Below are 25,970 nucleotides of genomic sequence, written 5' to 3'. Positions count from 1 at the left end.
ATTTGCACACCTGCTGCCCTCACAGAGCCCTTTGCACACCTGCCCGGCCTATTTGCACACCCGATGCCCTCGCACAGCCCTTTGCACACCTGCCCGGCCTATTTGCACACCTGCTGCCCCTGCACAGCCCTTTGCACACCCGCTGCCCTCACACAGCCCTTTGCACGCCCACCAGCCCCTTTGCACACCCACTGCCCTCGCACAGCCCTTTGCACACCTGTCCAGCCTATTTGCACACCCCGCTGCCCTCACAGAGCCCTTTGCACACCTGCCCAGCCTATTTGCACACCCGCTGCCCTCACAGAGCCCTTTGCACACCCACCCGGCCTATTTGCACACCTGCTGCCCCTGCACAGCCCTTTGCACACCCGCCCGGCCCATTTGCACACCCGCTGCCCTCACACAGCCCTTTGCACACCCGCCTGGCCCCTTTGCACACCCGCTGCCCCTGCACAGCCCTTTGCACACCTGCCCGGCCTATTTGCACACCCGCTGCCCTCACAGAGCCCTTTGCACACCCGCCTGGCCTATTTGCACACCCGCTGCCCTCACAGAGCCCTTTGCACACCTGCCCGGCCTATTTGCACACCTGCTGCCCTCACAGAGCCCTTTGCACACCCACCCGGCCTATTTGCACACCTGCTGCCCTCACAGAGCCCTTTGCACACCTGCCCGGCCTATTTGCACACCTGCTGCCCCTGCACAGCCCTTTGCACACCCGCCTGGCCTATTTGCACACCCGCTGCCCTCACAGAGCCCTTTGCACACCCACCCGGCCTATTTGCACACCCGCTGCCCTCACAGAGCCCTTTGCACACCCGCCCGGCCTATTTGCACACCTGCTGCCCTCACAGAGCCCTTTGCACACCCACCCGGCCTATTTGCACACCCGCTGCCCTCACACAGCCCTTTGCACACCTGCCCGGCCTATTTGCACACCTGCTGCCCCTGCACAGCCCTTTGCACACCTGCCCGGCCTATTTGCACACCCGCTGCCCTCACACAGCCCTTTGCACACCCACCCGGCCTATTTGCACACCCGCTGCCCTCACACAGCCCTTTGCACACCCGCCCGGCCTATTTGCACACCCGCTGCCCTCACACAGCCCTTTGCACACCCGCCCGGCCTATTTGCACACCTGCTGCCCTCACACAGCCCTTTGCACACCCGCCCGGCCTATTTGCACACCTGCTGCCCTCACACAGCCCTTTGCACACCCGCCCGGCCTATTTGCACACCTGCTGCCCTCACACAGCCCTTTGCACACCCGCCCGGCCTATTTGCACACCTGCTGCCCTCACACAGCCCTTCGCACACCCACACGGCCCGGCCGGCGCATGCGCAGCGCGGGGCGGGCGGTGCCCATCGATGTCTCTGGGCTCCGCCCGTCGGCCTGGCCCGTGCAGCCGCGATTGAGCGGCCTGGCCGGGCGGTGGGACCGAGAGGTGGGGGGGCCGCGGGCTGGCGGGCAGCGCGGGGGGTGCGTGTGGGGCACGGACGGGGCTGTGGGGTACGTGTGGGGCAGGTAAGGGGCTGTGTGGGGTGTCGGGTGAGTGGTGTGGGGCAGGGGTGGGGCCCGTGGGGTGTGTGGGGGGCAGAGACAGAGCCATGGGGGGCATGTGGGGCTGTGGGTGCCTGAGGAGGGGGCCCAGGTTGATCCATGGGCACCCTCAGTGCTGGTGGGCACCCCACCTTTCCCCCCGCCCCCTCCCCCCAGCAGCCGGAGCTCAGCACCCCCCTGCCATGGGGCTGCTGTCGGACCCCCACTGCCGGCGGGCGCTCTCCCGCCTCATCCTGCGCCTCAACACCCCGCTCTGGTGAGTGCTGGGGGGCTCGGGGGGGCTGCCAGGCGGTGACCTCCCACCCCTGAGGCCCCGTCTCTCCTCCTGCAGCACCCTGAGCTACGTGGCTGGGCTGGGCTGGTTCCTGGCCTTGGCCTTCCAGCCTCTCGCCCCCCGCACCTACATGTCGGAGAACGCCATGGGCTCCACCATGGTGGAGGAGCAGTTTGTTTTCGGTGAGCGGGCCCTCTCCTATGGCCGGGAGTTTGCCGGGCACAAGAAGAAAGCGGGGTGAGAGCAGGGTGCAGCTCATTTTGGGGGGGTGCCGTGGGCAGAGGTAGGGTTGGAGGGGCTCCATCCCACCTCTCCTGCTTCCCAGGGGGATGCCGGTGGCCTGGCTGGAGAAAACCATGTGGAACCTGGGGCTGGAGGTGCATCGGCAACCCTTCTCCCGCACGCTGCCTTTCCCCGATGAGACCCGTGAGCGATACGTACGTACCCGGTGCCCCTCCATCCCAAAACTACCGCCCCCCCATCCCGGGGCACACCCCCAGCCCTCCCATTCCTTCGGCAGATGGTGAAGGGCACTAACGTGTACGGCATCCTGCGGGCGCCGCGTGCCGCCAGCACCGAGTCGCTGGTGCTGAGCGTGCCCTGCAGTGAGGGGCCCCACAACAACCAGGCCGTGGGGCTGATGCTGGCCCTCGCCTCCTACTTCCGAGGTCAGTCCCAGTGTTGGCAGGGGGTCTGGGAGCCGGGGGGGGTGTCCCCTGGGATGCTGAGTGTCCCAATCCCTGCTCCCTGGCAGATCCTTCCCTGGTGGGGATGTGAGGGATGGGAGCACCAGGTACCCACCTGCCCACTGCCCCGGGGCACCCTGGCTTTTCTGGGGGGCAGCAAGGGGAGTGGGTCCTACTGGGGCTGTGCCAGGCTTTGCCGGGGCAGGGACCGAGCTCCGCTGGGGCTATGCCGGGGCAGGGACCGTGGTGCCGCAGCCACCCCTTCCCTTCAGGCCAGATCTACTGGGCGAAGGACATCATCTTCCTCGTGAACGAGCATGACCTGCTGGGCATGGAGGCCTGGCTGGAGGCCTACCATGATGTCAACGTCACTGGTGAGACGGGTGCTTGGGGGTGCCACGGCCATTCCCTGGCCATGCCAAGGGGCTGGCAGTGGCACTGACGCGGTGCGGTGCTTGCAGAGATGCGGTCCTCGGGGACGCTGGGCCGGGCCGGGGCCATCCAGGCGGCCATTTCACTGGAGCTGAGCAGCGACGTGGTGACCAGTTTTGACGTGGCAGTGGAGGGGCTGAACGGGCAGCTGCCCAACCTGGATCTGCTCAATCTCTTCCATGCCTTCTGCCAGAAGAATGGGCTGCTCTGCACCATCCAGGGCAAGGTGAGCCCAGCTGGGGCCAACCCCTGTCCATGGCCACCTGCTGGGACACACGGCCCCCAGCCTGCCCTTGGCAGGGGCTTTTCTCCTGCGGGAGCAGTTTGCCCAGGTGGCCAGCGGCATCCTGGCTTCTGTCAGCAACAGCACGGTCAGCAGGACCAGGGCAGCAGTTGTCCCCCTGTACTCAGTGCTGGTGAGGCCACAGCTCAAATCCTGGGTTCATTCTTGGGCCACTCACCCCAGGGGGGATGTAGAGGGGCTGGAGCGTGTCCAGAGACAGGCAACAGGGCTGGGGAAGGGGCTGAGGCACAAGGCTGGTGAGGGGGAGCTGGGGGTGCTCAGCCTGGAGAGGTGGGGGCTCAGGGGGGACCTGATCGCTCCCTACAGCCTGCAGGGGGGCTGTAGCGAGGTGGGGTCGGTCTCTTCACCCAGATAACGAGCAACAGGACAGGAGGGAACGGCCTCAGGCTGCGCCAGGGGAGGTTTAGATTGGGTACTGGGAAAAGTTCCTTCACCGAAAGGGTCGTCCAGCACTGGAACAGGCTGCCCAGGGAGGTGGTGGAGCCACCATCCCTGGAGGTGTTTAAAAAGACACATAGATGTGGTGCTTAGGGACATGGTTTAGTGGTTGGGCTTGGCAGTGCTGGGTGAACGGTTGGATGTAATGATCTGAACGGTCATTTCTCACCTAAACAATTCCATGGTTCTGTGACCCTCGCAGCTGCCACGCTCAGACTGGGACTCGCTGCCTGCTTATGCCCACAGCCTGCAGACGCTGCTGCTGATGGTGCTAGCCCAGGCGTCGGGGTGGCCCCGTGGTGACCACGGCCTCTTCCTCCGCTACCGCATCGAAGCCATCACCCTCCGTGGCATCAATAGCTTCCGACAGTACAAGTACGACATGACCACCGTGGGCAAGTGAGTGCGGGGCTGTGGGGAGGGCTCTGGGGGGCAGTTTTGCCCCCGGCTCACCATGCCCGGTGCCTGCAGGACACTGGAGGGGATGTTTCGGAAGCTCAACAATCTGCTGGAGCGGCTGCACCAGTCCTACTTCTTCTACCTCCTGCCCTCCCTGTCCCGCTTCGTCTCCATTGGTGTCTACATGCCAGCCTTCGGCTTCCTCATCCTTGTCCTCGTCCTCAAGATATCCTTTTGGGCAAAGCAGGGGGGACTCAGGGGTCCAGGAGGTGGGCAAGGGGTGGCCAAACCCGCTCCGCTCCTTTCCCTGACCACTCCCACGCCCTGGACCTCTGGATGAAGCTGAGCAAGTGTGAGACGGGCAGCGCTGAGCGCCTCTGGGACGGCGACCACGCGGCTGGGGAGGTCAGGACCCTTCCCCTCCCCGCAGACCCCTCCCCAGTCCCACCATCCTCATCACCACCGGCTTTCCGCAGGAGGCCCGGCCCGGCCTTCTGGCGCTGGTGCCACCGGTGCTCATCTGCCATGCCGCCGGCCTCGCTCTCTACTTCTTGCCGGTGCTGGGGCAGCGTGTGGCCACCCAGCACTTCCCCGTCTCTGAGTCGGAGGCCGTGGTGCTCACTGTCATCGCCATCTACGTGGCTGGCATGGCCCTGCCCCACAACACCCACAGGTGCTGGGGCTGGGGGGCTCTCTGGGGTGTCTGTGGGGTGCTGTCCTCCATGGCCATGGGGCTGAGCATCCCCCTTGGTCTCCGCAGGGTGCTGGCAGGTGGTGGCAGTGACCGGGGCTGGATGACGCTGAAGCTGCTGGCACTGCTGTACCTGGCCGTGCAGCTGGGCTGCCTCGCCCTTCTCAACTTCTCCCTCGGCTTCCTCCTGGCCGCCACCATGGTGCCCGCCGCTGCCGCCGTCCAGCCCACTGGCCCCAAGTGAGGGGGGGCATGGGGCCGGGACCCCCTCTCCAGTGGGGGGGATGCTGGGGGGGCTCTCCCTGGGATGGGGCAATGCTAGGGGTCACCAGGGGCTCTCCCCAGGGTCGGGGGGACTCCAGGGGCTCTCCCTGGGGTGGATGAGGATGCTGGGGGGGGGGCTGTCCCTGAGGTGTGAGGGTGCTGGGGGGGATCTCCCTGAAATGTGAGGTGGATGCTGGGGGGTCTCCCCACAGTGGGGATGTTGGGGGGTCACTGGGGGCTCTCTCCCTGGGGTGAGCATGCTGGGGGTTCCCCCTGCGTTATGAGGGGGTGCTGGGGGGCTCTCTCCCTGGGGTGCAGGGATGCCAGGGGTCACCAGGGGCTCTTCCCAGGGTGGGGGACACTGGGGGTTCTCCCTGGGATATGGGGGGATACCAGGGGTGTCTCCCCATGGTGTGGGGATGCGCTGGGGGTCTCTCCCGGTGGTGTGGGGTTGCGGGGGGTCACCGGGGGTCTCTCTCCGGGCCCTGCAGCGGCTGACTGTGCTTCTCGCCTGCAGGGTGCTGCTGGCAGCGCTGCTGGTGCTGGCCACGCCGGCCGTGACGCTGCTGCTGGGCATCTTCCTGCAGCGGGAGCTGGTGGAGGCGCCGGCGGCGGTGGCAGAGGGCTGGCAGCTCTTCCTGGCGGCCGTGGCCGAGGGGCTGCTCCAGCACCACCTCTACGGCTCCCTGCTCTTCCCCTTCCTCGCCCTCTGCGCCTACCCCTGCTGGCTGCTCTTCTGGAACGTTCTCTTCTGGAAGTGACAGGCCCCTGCGCATGGATGGGCCGGGAGGGATGTCCCCATCCCCATGGGACAAGGACACCAGCCCCAGCCAAGTCCCCCCACGGGGCGGCAGCGGGTCCTGCCCCAGGGGGGACCCCCCCCCTCGAGTCTGCGGCCCCCCCCCGTGTGAATGGGGGGGTAGGGGTGCCTGGTCTGTAGTGGGGGGGTTAGGGGCTCCCTGGTCTGTACCGGGGGGTCCTGGCCTGGCCCATATGGGGGGGTCTGTGCCTGGGGGGGCCTGGCACGGGGTGCACAGTGGGGGGGTCTCTCCCCAGTCCGTACAGGGGGGTCACGCGGGGCTGTACGGGGGGGCTGTGCCGGGGGGTTGTCTGTGCCCGCCCCGTACGGGGGGTCCCGCCGCGCGGTGCTGCTCAATAAAGGCGGATCAAAGATCCAACCGGAGCCGATCTGGTGGACACCGGGGGGGGGGGCGGGGACGGAGGGGGGACCCTGACGTCGGTTCCGCTGGCGTGTGACGTCAGGGCGGGGACGTCACGTCCGGGACGGGGCCTCCGCGTCCCCTCGACCTCGGCGCGGCGGCCGCCGGGAGGAGCGGAGCGATGGCGGCGGTGGCGGTGCGGAGCCTCCCGCTGCGGCCCTACGGGCGCCTCCTGCTGCCGCGGGCCCGGACTGCGCCCGCCCCGGTGAGCCCCGGCCCCGCGCCGCACTGAAGGTCACCGGGGGCGGCACCGGCGGGGGCGGAGGCTGCCGCCACCGGGGCCCCGGTTCCCCTCCCCCCGCCCCCTGTGTCCCGGCCGTGCCGGTGCCCCCGGTTCCCCCCCCCCCCCCCCCGGCCCGGCCCCGTGTGTCCCGGCCGTGCCCGGTGCCGCTGGTTTCTCCCTCCTGCCCTGCTCGGTTCCCTGCCCGGCGCGGCCCGGTGTGGCTGCTTGCCCGCTCTGGTCCTGCCCGGTGCCCGCGGCTCCCTCCACCCAAAACCCCCGTCTCTGGCCGGTGGACCCTGTCGTCACCCCCTCATTCCTGCCCAGCTCCCCCCCCATCCCTGCCCGGTGTCCCCAGTTCCGCCCATCCCTGCCCAGCTCCACCCCTGCCCAATCCCTGCCCAGTGCCCCGGGTGTGCCTCACATCCCTGCCCAGTTCTCCCCCATCCCAGCCCAGTGCCCCCAGTTCCCCCACACCCCTGCCCAGTTCTCCCCCACCCCTGCCCAGTGCCCCGGGTGTGCCCCCCCATCCCTGCCCAGTGCCCCCAGTTCCCCCACACCCCTGCCCAGTGCCCCGGGTGTGCCTCACATCCCTGCTCAGTTCTCCCCCACCCCTGCCCAGTGCCCCCAGTTCCCCCACACCCCTGCCCAGTGCCCCGGGTGTGCCCCCCATCCCTGCCCAGCTCCCCCCCATCCCCACCCAGTGCCATTGCACCCAGCTTCCCAGTGCTACCCAGTCCCTCCTGCCCCACTGATGGCTGTGCCCCCCCACCAGGCCACCATGTCCTCCTTCGCTGGGCTGTCCCGCGGGGGCAAGGTGGCCCTGTCGGCGCTGGGGCTGCTGGCGGCGGGCGGAGGGGGCCTGGCCCTGGCCCTGCGCTCGGCCGTGGACGCCGGCGAGCTGGAGATGCACCCGCCCAGCTTCCCCTGGAGCCACAGCAGCCCGTTGGCTGCCCTTGACCACGGCAGGTACCAGCGGGGGCTGGTGGGACATGGGGGGGGGGGGTCATGGGGAGCCTCAGTGGGGATCGGGGACCATCACCTCCTCTTCTTCGTCCAGCGTGCGCCGCGGGTTCCAGGTGTACAAGCAGGTGTGCTCCGCTTGTCACAGCTTGGAGTACGTGGCCTTCCGCAACCTCATCGGCGTCACACACACCGAGGCGGAGGCCAAGGCGCTGGCCGAGGAGGTGGGTGCCCCACCGGGATGGGACAGGACAGCCCCACTGTGCCTGGTACCCCCTGGCTCAGGGCTCTTCTCCCTCCGTTGCCATGCAGGTGGAGGTGATGGACGGCCCGGATGAGAACGGGGAGATGTTTATGCGTCCCGGCAAAATCTCCGACTATTTTCCCAAACCTTATCCCAACCCCGAGGCGGCACGAGCTGCCAACAATGGGGCGCTGCCCCCTGACCTCAGCTACATCGTCAACGCCCGGTAAGGGGCCAGGGAGGTGGTTTGGTGGGTCCTGGACCCACACAGAGCTTGGGGACCCCGGCCTTGCTGCCCTGGGGTTCTCTGCAGTCTGGGGCTGACCCCCGCCTCTCCCCACCGCAGGCACGGGGGCGAGGACTACGTGTTCTCTCTCCTCACCGGCTATTGCGACCCCCCAGCCGGCGTGACAGTGCGGGAGGGGCTGCACTACAACCCATACTTCCCGGGCCAGGCCATCGGCATGGCCCCCCCAATCTACAATGAAATTTTGGAATATGATGATGGTAAGAGGGGTTGGGGGCCGGCGCAGTGCTGTCCCGTGGGGGTGCTGGTTCCCGGGGTGCTCAGCCCCCGCCCTGGCACTGCCCGCAGGCACGCCGGCCACCATGTCACAGATCGCCAAGGACGTCTGCACGTTCCTGCGGTGGGCAGCAGAGCCAGAGCACGACCACCGCAAACGGATGGGTTTGAAGGTGGGTGTCTGCCCTGGGGGCTGCGTGGGGGTGGCGGGAGCACCTGGGGGGAGGGCAGCAGTGCCCCCCTCCGCGGTGCCCAAAGGCCTCCTCCAGGGGTGGTGGCTCCATGGGGCACAGCGTGACTCCTTCCCTCCCCCAGATGCTGATGATCTCGGGGCTCCTCAGCTGCCTCCTCTACTACATGAAACGCCACAAATGGTCTGTGCTGAAGAGCAGGAAAATGGTCTACCGGCCCCCCAAGTAGGGGGCAAAGCGGGGTGCCCCCCACCCCAGCTGCACCACCTGGGCCACGCACAACCCCTGGGCTGCGGTGGGGCACAGCTGGCAGCGCGTGCCCCCACTGTGGCTCCTTATTTAACACGGCCCTCGGCCCCAGCCAGGCACCGCTGCTCGCCCACCGCGGCGCGGGCAGCACCTGCACTCGGAGGGGCTGGGGACACAGAAATAAAATCTCATTCAAGGGGAGAGCATGGCGTGGTGCCTGCCTGTGCCGCGTCTCTCCCCGCACCGGCTGCGGCCCCTTGGGATGGGGTCGTGGGCTCGTTGAAGGACTGATCCCCATCGCTCCCTTCTGGAGGGGGCTGAATTGTCAGGCGCCCCCACTGCAGCAGCAAGGCTGTGGCATGTAGATGGCTTTATTGGGACGGCCAGTGCCGCACCAGTCCCCTCTGGGGGGGGGGAGGTTTGCTGCCAGCAGAGGCTCCATGAAGCCCCCGCAATGCAGGGCTCCCCCCACACACACCTCCCTGCCCCATGTCCATCCTCTCTCCTTCCATGGCTGTGGGACGCAGCTTTGCCCTGTGACCATGAACGTCTCCGGGTCCTGCTTGGGCTCCAACTCCAGCTGGGCCATCCCTTGGCGTGAGGAGAGCAGCTCCTGGTGCCGAATGCCTCCGGTGGGTCCCCGTCCCCACGGGGCTGAGCCAGGTGAGGGCTCAGTGGCAGTTTTGGCACCGGGGGTGGCACCTCTGTCCGTTGATGTTGCAGCGACAGCCACCACTGGTGTCCCCGGGACCCTGGTGGGGGACACATGGGTCAGGGGTGGGAGCTCACTGCAGGGCCAGCTCTGCTGTCACTGGAGTGTGGGCCAGGGCCCCGTGGGGTCACTCAGCCCCCACCCCAGCTGTGGGGAGCCAGGGGGGTCCCTCCTGCCCCCCAGGATTGCTCACCCCAGGCCCCCAGCGCGGCCCCTTGGTCACCCAACAGATCTCGGTCTGGCAGACGGTGCAGCGGATCCAGTCGCAGCCGTCCTTCTTCTGGACGATGATGAAGCAGGTGGGGCAATGCATGGCCTCCCCGATCTGCACCAGGGTCTGCAGGGAGGCGGGGGGGAAGAGAGAGAGCCGTCAGGGACACGGGGACACGCTCCAGCCCCCCCCCCTCCCCACTGCCCCCCCCCCACGGGACTCCCACCTGCAGCATGTCGTTGGTCTGCCGGGCAGCCGAGTCGTTCTGTGCCTGGAGCCGCAGGTCATCCTGGTACTGGCGGCAGTTCTTCCCTTCATGGATGGCCTGGGGGGTGCAGAGACAGCACCGTTCAGCACTGCCGCCCCCCCCCCCCCCCCAAGCCCCCTCGCGATGCCGAAGGCTGGAGCAGCGCGATGGCGGCTCACCTTGCACAGCAGGCAGTTGAGGGCCTGGCAGACGGGGCAGCGGAACTCGTTCACCGAATCCTCGTAGATGCACCAGCCGCGGCAGTCGGTGGTCTTGCAGTGGAAGCTGTTGGGGCTGCGCCGCTCCGCCAGCATCAGGCCTCTCTCCAGGAACCGCCGGTACTCGTCCGGTGACACCAGCTGCGTGGGCACGGGCAGGGTCAGGATGCGGCCCCAACCTCCCTCCTCCTCCGCTGACCTGGCACGCACTCACCGCCCGGATCTCCCGCTCCTGGAGGTGGCTGCTGCAGGCGTAGGAGTCGTCACGGAAGGGACAGGCCACCTCTGGTTCCTCGCTGTAGTTGATCACCTGGCGCAGGCACTCCCTGCAGGAACAGGCGCCCTGTCACCACCATGATGGGGGTCTTGGGCCAGTCACTGTGATGGAAGGGGGCTAGGGGCTGGTCACAGTGATGGGAGGGGTCTCTGAGCCAGTCAAAGTGATGGCAGGGGTCCCAGGGTCAGTCACAGTGATGGCAGGGGTCTCTGGGCTGGTCACAGTGATGGCAGGGGTCCCAGGGTCAGTCACAGTGATGGCAGGGGCCTCTGGGCTGGTCACCATGATGGCAGGGGTCTCGGGGCCGGTCACTGCCGGTCACCGCAATGACGGGGGCTAGGGGCCGGTCACCACAATGGCAGGGGTCTCTCAGGGCCAGTCACCACGCTGATTGGGGGGGGGGGGCTTGTAGACACCAGGCGGCTCCATCAGGTGTTACCTGCAGAAGTTGTGCAGGCACTCGCGCAGCAGCACCCCCTCGCCGGGGGGGACCTGCTGGTAGCAGATGCGGCACTCCAGCACCTCCTGGTTGGGCACCAGCACCTCCTCCTCCAGCTGCAGCAGCTGCTGGAAGTTCTTCAGCCGCTCGGCCTCCAGTGCCTGCCGGTGAGGAACAGTCCCGGTCAGCCCCCAGCCCCAGCGCTGCCACCTGCCCCTGCAAGCCCCCCTCCCACCCCAGGGGGTGGCTCCTGAGCCAGAGCCCAGGGTGCCCGACTGGAGGGGACATCTCTGGCTCTGACCCACCGGCGGTGAAGAAGCCTGGTCAGGGAAGCTGGCACGGCTCCACGCCTCCCACAACCCTCATAGCCACCACCCAAGGGACTGGGGACACTTGTCCAAAGTCCTCCACAGCTTCGGGAGCCAGGAGGAACAGCTGTGTTCAGGGTTTGTGTCTGGATTTGCAGGGACACACTCCCCCAAGGAAAGGGAAGCAGAGTGGGGGGCAGCTGCTGGTGGACGTACTGTGGTGAGACCCGGCACCGAGATGTTCCCCGGCATTTCCCTGTCCCCATGCAGCCGAGGGATGCGAGCACCAAGCCCAAGCAGCTGCTGGGGTCCCAGCACTCCCCGAGGGTCAGTGTGGCTGTTTAGGGGGCACTATATTATATTTTAAAGCCTGTGGTTTTCTGTGCATGTTGCGGAGGCCGGTACAAAAGGCAGCGCCCCCGATCACCCACACATGGCCCCTGCTCCCCGGGTGCAGAGTCTGCCAGAGCTCGGGCGCTGGTGACACTTCACACCACACCGGTGCTTCACCATCACCGCAGTCATGAACCCGTTCCCGAGCATCACCCGCGCAGGGCTCCCCACTTTGCCAAGGGGCCCCAGCCCACCCCACACCCCTGCCAACGGCATCCCGCTGGGCCCCAGCGCCATCCTGGCACCGGCCCTGCCCTGGCGAGAGCAGCAGCCGTGAGGGTGCAGCACTGAGGGCCGGCTTTGGCGTGGGCTGCTCAGGATGGCTTGGCTCTGGTGCAACCCTGCAAGGAAGTGCCGGCCAGCTGCTCTTCCATTTCACAGAACCATCATGGTTTGAGTGGGGGGAACCCTCCAAGAGCAGCCATCCAAGACCCCTGCCGTGGGCAGGGACACCTTTCACTATGCCCCATCCAGCCTGGCCCTGAATGTTTCCAGGGATGGGGCATCGATCCCTGCTCCAGGCAGCCTGTGTCGGTGGCTCACTGTGCTCATAGTAACAAATTTCTTCCTTGTGTCCACCCTACATCTCCCCCTTTCAGTTCAAAGCCGCCCCCCAGGTCCTGTCGCCCCAGGCCCTGCTAAAAAGCTCGTCCCCACCTTCCTACAGCCCCTGTAGGCACCGAGTGGCCGCAGCCAGGTCTCCCCGCAGCCTCCTCTGCTCCGGGCTGAGCCCCCCCAGCTCTCCCAGCCTTTCTCCGCAGCAGAGGGCTTCCAGCCCTCGGACCAGCTCCGTGTCCCTCCCCCGGCCCCGCTCCAGCAGGTCCCTGCCTGGCTTGTGCTGGGGACCCCCGAGCTGGGCGCAGTGCTCCCGGGGGTCTCCCCAGAGCGGAGCAGAGGGGCAGAATCCCCTCTGGATACTCCTGCTGGCCATGCCCCTCATTGCCCCGTTTGTCACCTCCCCGGTCCTTCCCCGCAGGGCTGCTCCCCCCGTCCCCCCCAGCCTGTGTTGGTACAGGGGGTACGGCCCGACCCAGGGGCAGGACCTTGCACTTGGCCCTGCTGAGGTTCCTGCTTCTCAAGCTTGTCCACTTCACTGCATGAACACCCCCCACGCCACAGAGCTGCCGGCGGCACAAGAAGACGGCAGAGCCGCGATGGTGGGATAAGGCTTTAATGAGGGAAAGAATCCATCCACGGCCCCATCAGGGCCCAAGGAGCCCGAGCCCAACCGAGGGTCCCACCTTTCTGCCCTGGCCCTGGGAACATGTGGCTCCCCACCAGGACAAGCCTGGCCCTGCGTGGCTGTGGGATGAGATTTCCAGCACAACGTGCAACACGAAACAACCAAATGCGTGGCCACCCAGGGTGCTGGTGGCTGGAGGGACCCATGGCACAGAGCACCCTGGCCGATGACCGCACGCGTTGCTGGGCCCATGTGGACACTGGTCTGGGCAGAGCAGCTCTGCCCGTCCCGGTGCCAGATCTGAGGGGAGCGCAGGGCTTGCGCAGCGTGGCACCGAGCACCCCCAGACCCAGACTTCAGCCAGCAGCCCCCAGCTTATTCCCATGGGTGCCGCAGGGCCAGTGACCTGGCAAGGGCTTGTGCCCGTGAGGGGGGCTGCAGGGCGCAGGGTTGGGCCCTGCCGACGGTGACCCCCTGCCAGCACCCAAAGTTGCTCTGCCATGATGCTGCCCCTCTGCCTACAGAGCAAGGCAGAAACCCCAGGCCCGAGATGCCCTGAGCCTCAGAGACCCCCAGAGATGCCCCAGAGCACAGCCCCCCCGAGCCTAAGACCCCCTGAGCACAGCCCCCACCCCCCCACCCCCCCCCCGCCGAGCCTCAGAGACCTCCAGAGCACCACTGGCAACGGTGCCATCCCCTGGCCACACTGGCTCTTCACAAAAGCCCTCACGAACAGGATGGCGGCAGGAAGGTGGCAGCGGGGCCGACCACGTTCAGCTCTCCGCATCCCTACCCCAGAGGGGGCTCAGACCCTTCCCCGTGAGCCTGGCAGGCGCTGGGCAGAGCGGCGGCACGGCCAAGAGCCAGCTGGCAGCAGGGGCTGTGGCCTGGCATGGTGGAGAGGGCTGGGCTGCTGGTAGGAGGAGGCTCCTCTGATGCTGCAGCAGGGGGTCAGGGTGTGCCCCCTCCCCGCTGGCATCACAGGCAGGAGGAGCAGGCACTGGACACAGTTAACCGGGGAGCTGCCGTGCTCACAGGGTCCTGAGGGGCCCAGACCACCATGCTCCCCTGCCAGCCCCCCGCTCCCAGAGCCACCAGAGCGAGCGGCACCATCCCCGCAGCAGCAGCTCGGCGCTGAGCCAGGGCCCCACTGGCTCTTCTCCCTCAGAAAATTCCCGCATCGACTCTAGGGTCTGAGCAAAGGGGTGGCCCGGCGGCAGCCGCTGGGCGCACGTCAGGGCAGGGCTGGTGGGCGCCGGGTCCTGGCAGGCACCGGGCCCTGGCCGGAGGGGCAGGACAGGGTGTCCGGGTGGGCCAGGCTAGCAGAATTCGGAGGACAGGTGGATGATGTCATCCAAGGAACCTGAGCCCAGGACGCAGCGCGCAGCTGAGCCATCCTCTCTCCTTCCCTTTTCCTAGCGAGATCCCAGCACAAAAGAAAAAAGAAAGAAGGTTTGGTCAGTGGCTGAGACAGAGGATCCCCCCGAGCCCTGCAGCGCACCCTGACCTGGGGGCTGGGGCTCCCCCCGCAGCCATACACTGGGGGTGGGAGGTCCTGTCAGAGCCCCCCTGCCATGGTTCTACAAAATGGGAAACAGCTTCCAGCACACAGGAGAAAGCGCAGCATGACGGCTCCTCGGCACGGGGCTGCCACCACCACACACGGCGCAGCTAGGTGAGAGGAGGACCCGCAGGACCGGGGTGCCACATCCTGCCAAGGTTTGCCTGCAGTGTCACAGATCCCTGCCCTGCCACAGACCCTGCCAGCCCTTTGTATGGCCGCAGGCAAACAAGAGCAGCCAGATCCCTGCCGCTGCCGTGGAAATCTCTTCACAGCCAGAAGACGCAGTGCTCACGACGCAGCACCTCGGCCAGTCCCCGAGGTGCACGGGCAGGCAGCAGCTGCCCCTCAGCAGGGTGAGGAAGGGGGCTGCAACAGCCCCCTGTGCTGCCCCTCAGGGTGTCTCCCTCTCCTTCCCAGCCTGTTTCCCAGAGTGCGGCAGGATCCATGTGCCCACCACACCTCCAAACCCTGCCGATGCCCGACCCTCCCTGGGTCTGTCCTTGAGCACAGGGTGCGGGGAGCGCGGCGTCTCCCCGCAGTGGACAGCAAGCCCCCTTACCTGCTGGTACTGTAGGATCCCCTCCTGCTCCTGCTGCATCCTCCAAAGCTCCGTCTCGTCTGGCTTGTAGCTGCCAGGGACCACATAGTCCTCAGGACGGTCTGTGCTGCACATCTCGCAGCCTGGCCGCGTGGGTTTGTTGATGAAGGTGCATTTTGGACACGACCAGCCCACCTGCAGGGACAGGCGAGAGATGTAGAAGCCAGAGAAAATGCTTTGGAGAGAGGGAAAGGGGGAGCCAGGAAGCGGAGGGAGCGCCCATCCTTCGCCAGCACCCCCAGCCTGGGAGAAAGGGAGGACCCTGGGGGCAGAGCAGGGGGGTGACAGGGCAGGGACACACCACAGGCCGTGTACCTGCACTGGGGAGGGCAGGCTCGTGGCAGCAGGCTGGGCACTGAAAAGGTCGTTGATCTGCAGCGTGTCCAAGTGCTGGCTGATCTCACCGATGTCCATCTTCCTGCTGGCCTCGTTCTCCCAGTCTGGGGAGAGACGCCGGGGAAGGGCGACGTTACAACCAGCCCAGGGACCAGCACCAGACCAGGCAGCCAGGCCTGGCCGAAAGCGTGCCGCACTGTGCCAGGGGGGCCCCTTCTCTCCAGGGTAGACCAGCCCCCAAGCAGGGAGCACAGATCCTGGGGACCGGCCCTGCCCCAGCCCATGGGCAGCAGCTGGGCCAGCCCACGGCGCTGAGCCCACTGCCGGTCCCGCAGAGCCCAGCAGCTCACAGCACAGGGCTCCGCTGCCACACGTGGTCTGGCACCCCACGCTGCGGCAAGGCACGGGGACCAGGGCAGGACCTGGGCTGCCCTCCCCACCGGTGGCCATGGGGAGGGCGGAGAGCCAGACCTTTCTTTGGAGATGTGTTGGGCAGGGTGTTGTCGTTTTGCCGTTCCTCAGTGGTGTCAGTCAGTGAGGAGATGGATCTGAGCATGATCCGCGCCTGGTCCTCCTCGTAGCGCTCCTCGGTGAGCTCGGCCATCTTCGCCGAGAGCAGGTAGAGGAACGCAATGTCGCCATCCCTGCGGATGCCGTAGGAGGAGACGGTCCGTTCATCCACACACAGGCACTGCCCGATGATCCAGCGCTGAACCAAGGGGTGGAACCCATAATCGTGGAAGACCTGGGCAGCAGGAGAAGCTTGGAGGTGAACCCACAGCCACAGCTTCCCCACAGCTGCTCACTGCATTTTGGCGGGGGCCGACCCCACGCTGGCACACGTCGGTGGGCCAGGAGAACCAGTGAAAAGCCAGCTCCACAAAGGGAGAAGTGGCTGGGAAAGCCCAGCTCCCATACCGCAGGGAAACGCATTTAAACAGGGGTCTGCAGGGACCACGGGGCTCCCATCTCCCAGCCAGGCCGGGGGGCTCACACCGCTCCGTACCTGCTGCTTGAGTGTTCCTATTGTAGTGTGAGCGCGGACCCTGATGATGATGCTTGCAGAAGATGTTGCATCCTCCACGCCGACCTTCATGCTGGAGAAGAGATGGATGCTATGAGAGGAAGGCTGCCAGGATTGTGGGGTCCTGGCATCGCGCTCAGCACCAGCTGCTCATGCTCAGCCTGCTGCTCCAAGCTGCAGAGCCAACGCCGCAGGCGGTGCCCATTGCAAGGGTCCTGTGAGGTCTACCACTGGGTTTCCAACTGTGATCCATAGATTGCATCCCAGGAAACTGGGACAGGCACCCCCCAGCCTTCACCCTGCCTGCCTCTGCCAGCAGCTCCTGGCCCGCACCTGCCGAGGGTTGCATCCTGAACCGCATGGGGAACGTGTTTTTCCCTCATTTTGTTTATCCTCTCTTCCAGCCTATGTATCCTTGCAGCCTCCATGCAGCCTTGGCAATAACTTTCACTGTGTGTTTCCTTTCACTCACTTTAAATCAGGTGCTTCCTAATTTCCTGAGCCTCTTAGTCCCTCTCTCCATGCTGGTCCCTCACAGAACCGTGTCACCCCGCCAGCTGCCTCTCCTTCAGACCCGTCTGAACCTTTTAAGGACCTCTTGCAAAAGGTGTTTCATGCCTCTAAGCACAAAATCTAAGCTGGATTTCCCAAGTATTTCCCAAGAAGCAGGCAGGTAGGGCTGGAAACTCCCATTTGTCCCCTCACCTTTTCCTAACGACTCCTGCAGGGGGTTTTGTGTGGCAAGGTTTTGGTAGTGGGAGGCTACTGTGGGAGGCTGCTGGAAGCTTCCCCCGTGCCCGATGGGCCAACACCAGCCGGCTCACAGACGGACCCACCGCGACGAGCCCGTTATCAGCGACAGCGATAACGTATCTCTGGGGTAACAGAACTAAGAAGGGGCGAAAAACCTGCACAGCAGTGGCCAGAGAGCGGAGTGAGAACACGTGAGAGCAGCAGCCCTGCAGACCCCAGGTCGGGCTCCAGGTTCCGGAGCAGAGATTCCCCAGCAGCCCGTGGGGAGCCCACGCCGAGGCAGGCTGTGCCCCCAGCCCATGGAGCCCACGGGGGAGCAGATCCCCCCCCTGCAGCCCATGGAAGGGACCCATGCCAGAGCAGGTCGTGGAGATGCGCAGCCCGTGGGAAGGACTCAGGTTGGAGAAGCTAGTGGAGGACTGTGTCCCATGGGAGGGGGGAGGAGGTGGGAAACTGGGGAGTGAGGTTAAGCCTGGGAAGAAGGGAGGGGTGGGAGGAATGTGTTTTAGGATATAATTTTTATTTCTCACTACCCTGCTTTGATTTGATCTGTAAAAAATTAATTTCCCCAAGTAGAGTCTGTTTTGTCTGTGACGGTAGTTGCTGAGCGATCTCCCTGTCCTCATCTCAACCCACGAGCCTTTCGTTTTCTTTTCTCTCTCCCGTCCAGCTGAGGAGGGGAGTGATGGGGCAGCTTCGGTGGGTGCCTGGTGCCCAGTCAGGGTCACCCGATGCCCAGCCAGGGTCACCCCACCACAACTCCAAACACTGCAGGTCTTGCTGGCCCTGCCTGAAATGTGTGCACTCGTTTCCAGGTCTGCCGCATGGCCGCTTGCTGCTGTGGGCCCACCAGCACCCTTCCTGTTTGCCCCACTTCGCATTTATCAGCGTTGAGTTCCAGTGCTTAGAGCCATGAGTCCAGCCTAAGACCAGACCTCATGGCTTATTGCCATTTCCAGGTTATTTGTGTCTCCCTGGAACAGCCCTGTCTCTGCAGACGCCTCCGCTCTCCATTCCGACCCTGTCTCCCACCCACCATCTGGTTATCCATGCAAAGGACGCTCCCTCCTGCTCCGTGGCATGTTGCTTTCCTTCTTGAAGGCTTCTAAGGAAGCTTGTTGGAAGTGTTTTGGTGTTCCTGGCACAGCACACCGGCCGGGCTGCCCTGTGGCTCGCCGACTCCCTGCAGGGCCATGAGCCACAACTCTCCCCACAATTACTGATGTTTACCCGGAATCTGCTCAGCCTGGCCCTGCCCACCACTGTGGGGGTGCAAAATTGGTGTTTTAACATTCCTGGAGGCCTTTTACAAACCTGCGTGGCATGTGGCAGCACCCTTTGGAGCCAGTCCCTGGGCAGAGAGTGGCAGGGACCGAAGGAGGCTGCTGGTGGGGGGTCCTCAGGCCCCCCAGACAGGGGGAAAGCTGTCCCAGCAGCTGGTGACAGTCCCTTCGCACTGCAGAGCGGCACAGCTGCGTTCGAGTTGAGCCTGAAGACCCCAAGGGATCAGGTCCCTGTCGCTCAGATGGGCTCACCCTCTGGATTCCTGGCTTTTCTGGTAGCATCCAACATCCTGTCCCTGCATCCCCCGCCCCTCCTTCCTCCTGGGAGCTAGGGAAGAAGTACAAATCCCGGGATACCACATTTTCCAGGAAAGCTGTGGCTTCCCCAGCATCAGCTGCATGTTTCCCTCTCCTGCCAGGACCGATCCCAACTGAGGGCAGAGGAATTCATGGAGCAGCTCTGCTCCAGCAGCTGCAGGAGGCTGGTCTGGCTCTGCCAGCCCCTGACAGACACACAGGCACCCTGGACCATCACTGCTATACGCAAAAACACATGAAAAAAGACAGACCCAAGGGCTACACAGCGCAGGGCAAGCGACCCAAATGTCCAGCAGAAGGGCAGAGCTGCAGGGGACAGGTGCTGGCTGGGCAGGCAGGACAGCCCCAGGCTCGCAGCACAGCAGGCAGCTGCCTGCAGGGAAGCATGGAGCCCTGGCACAGGGCCCACGGCTCCACCCGGGGCAGGGATGCAGAGGAACACGAGGCGTGCTCATGTTGGCTCCGAGAACGTGATAGCCGGAGGTGCTCACCTGATATGATCCGTGGGGTAGTTGGTCTCCTTCCAGAGGATACTGAGCGTGGCTTGCTGGCGAGCCAGGGCCACGGCACACTGCGAGGCCGCCTCCTCATCTCCGTACTCGATTGCCTGGGCGAGGTTCAGTGCCAGGTCCTCTGCAGCAGTGGGGAGAGGGAGAATCGTAAAGCAGTAGCCAGTCTGTAAACACCCTCCCCAGGGCACGGCACAACCACTGCCACCCACATCACCAGCAAAGCCAGCGCCCAGAAGGACCCGAGACTGTGTGTGCCACAGCTTCACATCTATAATCAGCAATTCTGGTTCAGTTCAGCGTGGAAACAGCGCAGAATGGCAGCAGGAGCTCTGTACAAGGCTCCTTGGAAACACGCTTGCTGCACAGCCAGCGAGCAGCTGAGGCAGGAGGAGCAGCTGTGGCGCCGCAGCCATGCAGTTGAGAGCACTGAGGGAAATTTTTGGGGCCACCAGGAACTTACTTCTGTCCCTTCCTGCACAGCTTGGCTGACCCAAACGCCCACAGCCACCTCCCGGGACACACAGCCCCCAGCCCACCCTTGGCACGTGCTTCTGTCCTGCTGGAGCAGTGTAGCCAGGTGGCCAAGAAGCCATCCTGGCTTGCATCAGAAATACTGTGGCCAGCAGGACCAGGCAGCGATTGTCCCCTTATAGTTGGTGCTGGTGGGGCCGCACCTCGAATCCTGGGTTCAGTCTTGGGCCCCTGACTGCAAGACAGACACTGGGGGGGCTGGAGCGTGTCCAGAGACGGGCAACGGAGCTGAGGAAGGGCTGGAGCGCAGGTCTGATGAAGGGCAGCTGGGGGAGCTGGGGGTGCTCAGCCTGGAGAAAAGGAGGCTCGGGGGGGGCACCTGATCGCTCCCTACAACTACCTGACAGGGGGCTGTAGCAAGGTGGGATCGGTCTCTTCTCCCAAGGAAGAAGTGATAGGATGAAGGAAAATGGCCTCAAGTTGCACCAGGGGAGGTTTAGATTGGATGTTAGGAAAAATTTCTTCACTGAAAGGGTTGTCAAGCACTGGAGCAGAGTGCCCAGGGAGATGGTGGAGCCACCATCCCTGGAGGTGTTTAAAAAACATGCAGATGTGGTGCTTGGAGACATGGTTTAGCAGTGGGCTTGGCAGTGCTGAGTTAGTGGTTGGACTTGATATTCTTAAATCTTTTCCAACCTAAATGATATAACGATAAAAAAGCTTGTCAGCCACAGGCAGGGGAGCAGCTGTACCTGGGTCTGAGCCTGACTCCTGTGGAGAGTTGGTAACTCCTGATATACCAAAAGAGCCAAGAAACCTTACCCCATCATGTACCTTTCTTGGAAAGCTCCGAACAAAAAGCATCATCTGGATCCTGACTCGCAGAGGCACCGCTTGCAGACATGGACAGAAATGAGGCATAAGACTCCAGCGTGCTCTCCAAGGCTGAGGGGAACCAGGAATATATCAGAGCAGGGCAGCACCAGCCCTCCGAGCAGCAACTGCCACCAACTGCCCTCCCCAAGGGGCTCCACACTCTCACCACAGGGGGCAGATGCACCAGGAAGCCCTGGGCTACATAAGGTTGCTCGACATGAAGGTAACAGGGACCTTAATCCACATCCCAAGGGCCGAGAGCACTTGGAGAGCAGCACCAACAGCCCACCGTCTCTGCAAAGCCTTTGGCCGCTGCTCCCCTGAGCTTCCAGGATCACTGGGGTACGGGCAGCGAAGATGTACCATGCTCCTCTGGCTGCCCAGGCCCTCCTGGTGTTGCTTTTCCTTCGATCACACAACCTGGGACAGTCATCCCTGTTCCCACGTCACTGCCTGCATCACCTCCTTTCTCCTGGGGCTCCCTCAGATGCTCCAACACATGCAGGAACACTCTGAACGTTCCTCTCCCCATGTGCAGGAGTTAATGCCCCAGAGATGGAGTGGGCTGAGATGCTGCCCCGGCACCGGGGGAGCTGGGAGCAGCTGGTATCGCACACCTGAATTATTTTGCAGCATGACCAGTCCCAGCCTTGCCTCCTAGTTGGGTACCTTGGCTGTCAGGGCTGAGAAAAGCCTGGCAGAACCCTCCTGGCAGCAGGCAGATGCCCTGGGTCCCTGCCAGCCCTCAGGCAGCCGCCTGCCTGCACTGACCTTTCTGCACCTCCCGCAGAGAGCTGCTCACGATCGTCCACCACTTCTGTGCCTCCCGCTCCTCCTCGAAGTTAAAAACCATGGGCTCATCCAAGGAGGTGAGCAGCGCCAGCTCATGGCAAGTGGGGCTCTTCACCCTGTACGAGATATCCTTCAGGTCGAACTCGGCGATGTTCTGGGGGAAGCAGGACGAAAGGGTCACACCACAATGGAGCCAGGATGAGGACACACCGCATGCAGACGGTACACCGGGCAAGGGGGCAACCCCCCCAGCACGGCATCCAAGCCAGGACCTGGGGACACAAGCTGCCCCTCTCCTCACCTCCACCATGGTCTCCTCCCAGGAGATAAGCATGAACAGGCACACACACCAAGCCAAGCGCAACTCTCCATCCCCGGGTGCCAAACCACACACCCAGCGCCACAAACCCAGCCTGAAACACCGACCCTCCGTGCCCAGGGCTGCCGCCAAGCCCCACCGCTGCTCAACAGCCACCCTGCAGCCTGCAGTCTCACACCCTCCACCCTGGCCAGAGGCCACCACAGAACACCGAGGGCTGCCACCTGTGTGTATCCATTGACCTGGCACTTGCTGGGTCATCCCCGGTCACCCTGCACAAGCAGGGCCATCTCTGCCGGCTGCCCACACCCCTCGCCTCTTCCCTTCTCCCAGAACCACAGCGCAGGAGACATCCAAGACGAGTCGGGCTGCCATGACACCAGTTCTCGGAGGAAGCCGGTTCCTCCCTGCTTTAACGAGCCTTGGGAAAACCCTTCCCCACACACACGCACCTCAGGGCTCAGCTTTCCCTGTCCCCCCAGCAGACAGATGGGCTCCGCCAGCTCTCCGCTGACCAGGACCAGCCTCCGCAAGGGAGACCCGGCTATCCTCGGGGTGCCCCAGACCCGCTTCTCCCGCAGCTGACACCGGTCTCGGCTTCACATCAGAGCTTTCAATTCCGCTTCTGGTAAAATGGCAGCTCGGGAGGAGCCGGGGCACGGGGACGGGCCCTGCAGAGCCACCCAGGAAACAGGCAAGCACTGCCTGCCCCTACGGAGATGGGGGGCTGGAAGGAAGTTTGAGAGAAACTGCTCGTTTCCTTCATTCGATTTTAAACTTCTACCCTAGGACACAGCCTTGTGAGGGCCACCTCCCAAACCAGAAGTCCCTGACACGTGGCCGTGTCAGCTGTGGCCTTGCATCCCCCCCCTGCTGCTTCCAGCTCCAAGCCGTTAGGAAAACACTCAGGAAAAGAAGATTTCGATTCACTGGGTGTCTGGAGCTGCCAGCTCCTGCAGTTGTGCCAAGGGGCACCCAGGGGAGCAGCCACCATCCCCAGCGAGTACCAGGGAAGGCATGGGAGGTGGTGGGAGCAGGTAGGTGGGCTGCAGAGCCCCAGGCGACAGGCACATCTGGGAGCCGCTGAGCCATCAGCCCAGTGCTCAGGTGGGAATTTTTGGCTGTTTAACCTCTCCTGAGGATGAGGAGCCTCTTGCCTCCAGCCTCTGCAGCTGTACCAGTTGGAAGTACAACCGACCTACAACTTCATCCCCCTTCTTCTCCCTCCCAGCTCACAGCCCTCCGAGGGCTGAGTGCTCCCTGGAGCCGGCAGAGGCTCCTCTGGCTGCCCCGAGAGCCGACTCCCTTCCCGCAGGCACAGCCTGGGCTCCTTCCCTGTGGGAGCTGCCTGCCAGCCAGATCCCGGGCAGGGATCCCGTGCCGGAGCCCTTCCGTAACGCCAGGTCAGGGTGGGCGGGCAGCCAGCCCCATTAATCCCACGGTGGCAAACTGAGGCCAAGAGGACGCGCGGCACTGCCGGGTTTGACACCAGCAGCCAGGCGGCACTCAGGCTGCCGTGGGGCTGAGCAGCTGCCCCGACACCATTTGCCACCCAGGGCCGGCCCAGCGCTGCCCTCCACGCCTGAGCCAGGATGAGAACGGGGCCAGCACGCTTCTCCCAAGGGCAAATGGGCCAGACGCTGTGCTCCGGTGAGGAGGACGGCTCAGCTGCCATGTGTCACCACTCCCCGCAGCGCTTTGACCTTGAGAGGGGAGAAGGAGAGTGGGGATCCTGCCAGGGACTCTGCGTTTCCCTTTCAGGCCGCCTCTTGGCTAGGCCATCGCCCGCCTCCTGGGCTGAACCATGGCCTGGCAGGCATGTGCCGCAGCCCCGCCACGCTCCGGCAGAAACTGAAACCCAGGTTCAAGCTAACTGCAGGAGCGATGGCGGCGACGACGGAGCAGCCAGCGTGGGTCAGGGTGGCAGGAAGCATAACTGGACAGGGAGCGACAGCACCGTTGCCTCCACCCCTGGTTCCAGAGCACCTCCCCGGCACTGGGAGTGGTGACACAGAGCGGGAAGACTTCCAGTGTGGCACAAAGCAGGACCCGGAGCACACAGGGAGAGGAAAGGCACTGAATGCAAGGCAGCAGGCACCAGGGGCTCAGTGGAACGGCCCAGCCTTAGTGTGTCAGGCAGGAGAAAAGGTCTCAGCCCACATGTGGCGGCCCCTGGAGCTGAGCTTATCGGGGATAGATCAGCCAGGAGTGGGTCTGCTCCTGAGGCAGGGGCCTGGGCAGGCTGGAAGGGTGCGTCTGTGGGAGCCTCGTGAGGCTCAACAGGGCCAAGTGCAAGGTCCTGCGCTGGGTCGGGGCCGTACCCCCTGTACCAACACAGGCTGGGGGGGACAGGGGGAGCAGCCCTGTGGAGAAGGACCGGGGAGGTGACAAACGGGGCACGAGCCGGCAACGTGCGCTCACAGCCCAGAAACCCAACCGGCTCCTGGGCTGCACCCCGAGCGGCGTGGCTGGCAGGGCGAGGGAGGGGATTCTGCCCCTCTGCTCCGCTCTGGGGAGACCCCCCGGAGCACTGCGCCCAGCTCGGGGGTCCCCAGCACAAGCCAGGCAGGGACCTGCTGGAGCGGGGCCGGGGGAGGGACACGGAACTGGTCCGAGGGCTGGAAGCCCTCTGCTGCGGAGAAAGGCTGGGAGAGCTGGGGGGGCTCAGCCCGGAGCAGAGGAGGCTGCGGGGAGACCTGGCTGCGGCCACTCGGTGCCTACAGGGGCTGTAGGAAGGTGGGGATGGGCTTTTTAGCAGGGCCTGGGGCGACAGGACCTGGGGGGCGGCTTTGAACTGAAAGGGGGAGATGTAGGGTGGACACAAGGAAGAAATTTGTTACGCTGAGGGCAGCGAGGTGCTGGCACAGGCTGCCCAGAGCAGCTGTGGGTGCCCCATCCCTGGGAGCTCAAGGCCAGGCTGGACGGGGCTGGGAGCAGCCTGGTCTGCTGGGAGGTGTCCCTGTCCCTACCCATAGCAGGGGGCCAGACCAGCTACTCTTGGAAGGTGGGTGTGAGTCCCCTACACCCCTGGCAAACCACCCCACCACTGGATGACACAGAAGTGGTGCAGCAGCAGGATGAAGGAGGCGAGGGCAGCAGGGGGACACGGCGCAGACACCCCGTGCGAGGCTTCAGAGCCCCCGTCTCCCACAAGCAATCCCCTTCGCCTCCCCAGCGCTCCTGCCCCCCCCCCCCCCCCAGCTCCAGCGCCCAGCCTGGACGGAGGCTGGGGGGAAGCAGAGCAGCGGCGGCAGCCGGCAGCCCTTTGGCACAGCACAGAGGATCTCTGCCAAAAACCTGGGGGGCCTGGAGCCCCGCGGAGATGCCCAGAAACCAGCTCCCTGCCCCCCTCCCCCTGAAGCCCCCTGCCAGTGCAGGCAGGAGCAGGTGGGGGGGGAGGGGGCAGCAGCTCAGCTCCTTCCCGAAGCCCCTCCAGCTGTGGGCATGGGGGGGTGGACACGGAGAGGTGGTGTGGACATCGGGAGGGGGGGGGTGTCGGACATGGAGGGGTTCTGGCGGCTGGTGGGAACGCGGGCAGCCCCGGGCAGGGATCGACAGAGGGACATGGAGGGGGCACAGCCCTGGGAACACCGCCCCCCGCCACCGCATCCCCCCCCCGGGCGTCGGGCCCGATCCGCCAGGCCCGGGTAGGGGAGCCCCGGATGTCCCCGCACTGGAGGGCTGCCCACCGGGAAAGCAGTCGGACACCGGGGGCGGGACGACCCCCCAGTCCCCACCCCCACCCCATCGTGGGGGCCCCCGGTCTCACCGCGCCGCCGCCCGCCTCCAGGTGCCGCAAGCCCAGGCGGAAGCGGCGCTGCCCGCCGGCCGCCGGTTCGACGCTGAGCTGCAGGCGGAGCGTGGCGGCGGCGGGCAGCGACAGGAGGCGGGGGGGCTGCGCCAGCCCCGCCCGCACCGCCATCAGCACGGTGGGCGGCGGCGGCGGCGCCGGGGCCGCGGCCGGGGCCGGGGCGGGGGCACCGGGCAGAGCCATCACCGCCACCGCCGCCTCCCTCCACTTCCGCCAGGAATCGGGGCGGGGGAAGCGCCACCCCTAGCAGTGTCCGACTGTTCCGGGAGCGGACGGTCCGGTCGGGCAGGAAACGCGCCGCCGTGGCCACGCGTTCCGGGAGCGGACGGTCCGATCCCCGCCCCACCCCGCCCCCGCAGGCGCAGCGTCCCCCCGGGCCAGCTGGGGGCGCCAGGCGCGACCCTACCGTGATTGACAGCCGCTCCCCCCGTCTTTGTCCGCGGCAGCCAATCAGAACTCCGAGCGCTCCTGCCGGCGGGAGGGGTCTCGCTCCTGTTCCCGCGGAGGGCGGGCGCGCTGTGCTGAGCGACATCAGCCTCAGCCAACCGAAAGGGAGATCGGCCGCGACTGCCAGGACCACCTCCCAATGGGAGGAGAGAGCTGCCGCCTCCGACGGGGACGGACGGGCCGCGGGCGGGGTCTCGCCGCTTGTTGTCGTCCGGTGC

General features: G+C 65.3%; 3 protein-coding genes across 11 annotated transcripts; 2 read left to right on the top strand and 1 right to left on the bottom strand.

Moving 5' to 3' along the window:
* Window positions 1-1,320: 1,320 nt before the first annotated feature.
* Window positions 1,321-6,029, top strand: GPAA1 (glycosylphosphatidylinositol anchor attachment 1). 5 transcript variants are annotated; one of them, XM_037381756.1, is made up of 13 exons: window positions 1,321-1,511; window positions 1,719-1,818; window positions 1,894-2,018; window positions 2,162-2,273; window positions 2,357-2,504; window positions 2,795-2,896; window positions 2,984-3,180; window positions 3,899-4,095; window positions 4,168-4,321; window positions 4,417-4,500; window positions 4,572-4,768; window positions 4,856-5,026; window positions 5,568-6,029. In XM_037381756.1, exons 1-13 carry the CDS (start codon window positions 1,339-1,341, stop codon window positions 5,809-5,811), a joined length of 2,004 nt encoding a protein of 667 aa, XP_037237653.1. In that variant the 5' UTR covers window positions 1,321-1,338; the 3' UTR covers window positions 5,812-6,029. The 5 variants fall into 5 exon arrangements, with proteins under 5 accessions (XP_037237653.1, XP_037237654.1, XP_037237655.1 ...); XM_037381757.1 differs by having other exon boundaries at window positions 1,369-1,446; window positions 1,894-2,073; window positions 5,568-6,025; XM_037381758.1 differs by having other exon boundaries at window positions 1,390-1,446; window positions 1,722-1,818; window positions 1,894-2,073; window positions 5,568-6,025.
* Window positions 6,030-6,324: 295 nt separating this feature from the next.
* On the top strand, window positions 6,325-8,861 carry LOC119145021 (cytochrome c1, heme protein, mitochondrial). The gene is made up of 7 exons (XM_037381031.1): window positions 6,325-6,475; window positions 7,266-7,459; window positions 7,551-7,677; window positions 7,766-7,923; window positions 8,044-8,204; window positions 8,293-8,393; window positions 8,536-8,861. Exons 1-7 carry the CDS (start codon window positions 6,392-6,394, stop codon window positions 8,638-8,640), a joined length of 930 nt encoding a protein of 309 aa, XP_037236928.1. The 5' UTR covers window positions 6,325-6,391; the 3' UTR covers window positions 8,641-8,861.
* On the bottom strand, window positions 8,842-25,853 carry SHARPIN (SHANK associated RH domain interactor). Of its 5 annotated transcripts, none has more exons than XM_037381027.1 (14): window positions 25,712-25,853; window positions 21,155-21,329; window positions 20,342-20,452; window positions 19,016-19,157; window positions 16,153-16,243; window positions 15,618-15,891; window positions 15,126-15,250; window positions 14,772-14,945; window positions 10,765-10,925; window positions 10,263-10,374; window positions 10,010-10,189; window positions 9,810-9,908; window positions 9,566-9,709; window positions 9,055-9,412 (listed from the first exon to the last, which is right to left on the bottom strand). In XM_037381027.1, the coding sequence occupies exons 1-14, from the start codon at window positions 25,835-25,837 to the stop codon at window positions 9,332-9,334; spliced, it is 1,995 nt and encodes a 664-aa protein (XP_037236924.1). In that variant the 5' UTR covers window positions 25,838-25,853; the 3' UTR covers window positions 9,055-9,331. The 5 variants fall into 5 exon arrangements, with proteins under 5 accessions (XP_037236925.1, XP_037236924.1, XP_037236923.1 ...); XM_037381026.1 differs by lacking the exon at window positions 25,712-25,853 and adding an exon at window positions 25,264-25,589; XM_037381029.1 differs by lacking the exon at window positions 25,712-25,853 and adding an exon at window positions 21,947-24,935.
* Window positions 25,854-25,970: the final 117 nt, after the last annotated feature.

This window comes from Falco rusticolus, chromosome 3, assembly GCF_015220075.1.
Source record: "Falco rusticolus isolate bFalRus1 chromosome 3, bFalRus1.pri, whole genome shotgun sequence".
In the NCBI taxonomy this organism is placed as follows: Eukaryota; Metazoa; Chordata; class Aves; order Falconiformes; family Falconidae; genus Falco; species Falco rusticolus.
The sequence above is the reverse complement of the archived record's forward strand: the minus strand, read 5'-3'. Positions and strand labels throughout refer to the sequence as shown.

Coding starts and splice junctions, on each gene's coding strand:
- GPAA1 (XM_037381756.1), top strand. CDS start 1,339: ATGCGCAGCGCGGGGCGGGCGGTGCCCATCGATGTCTCTGGGCTCCGC. Junction 2,274..2,356: donor ATGAGACCCGTGAGCGATAC/GTACGTACCCGG, acceptor TTCCTTCGGCAG/ATGGTGAAGGGCACTAACGT. Junction 2,505..2,794: donor CCTCGCCTCCTACTTCCGAG/GTCAGTCCCAGT, acceptor CCTTCCCTTCAG/GCCAGATCTACTGGGCGAAG.
- LOC119145021 (XM_037381031.1), top strand. CDS start 6,392: ATGGCGGCGGTGGCGGTGCGGAGCCTCCCGCTGCGGCCCTACGGGCGC. Junction 7,460..7,550: donor GCTGCCCTTGACCACGGCAG/GTACCAGCGGGG, acceptor TTCTTCGTCCAG/CGTGCGCCGCGGGTTCCAGG. Junction 8,394..8,535: donor GCAAACGGATGGGTTTGAAG/GTGGGTGTCTGC, acceptor TCCCTCCCCCAG/ATGCTGATGATCTCGGGGCT.
- SHARPIN (XM_037381025.1), bottom strand. CDS start 21,755: ATGACCCAGCAAGTGCCAGGTCAATGGATACACACAGGTGGCAGCCCT. Junction 16,244..19,015: donor TACCCCACGGATCATATCAG/GTGAGCACCTCC, acceptor TCTCTTCTCCAG/CATGAAGGTCGGCGTGGAGG. Junction 9,413..9,565: donor GGCCGCGCTGGGGGCCTGGG/GTGAGCAATCCT, acceptor GTCCCCCACCAG/GGTCCCGGGGACACCAGTGG.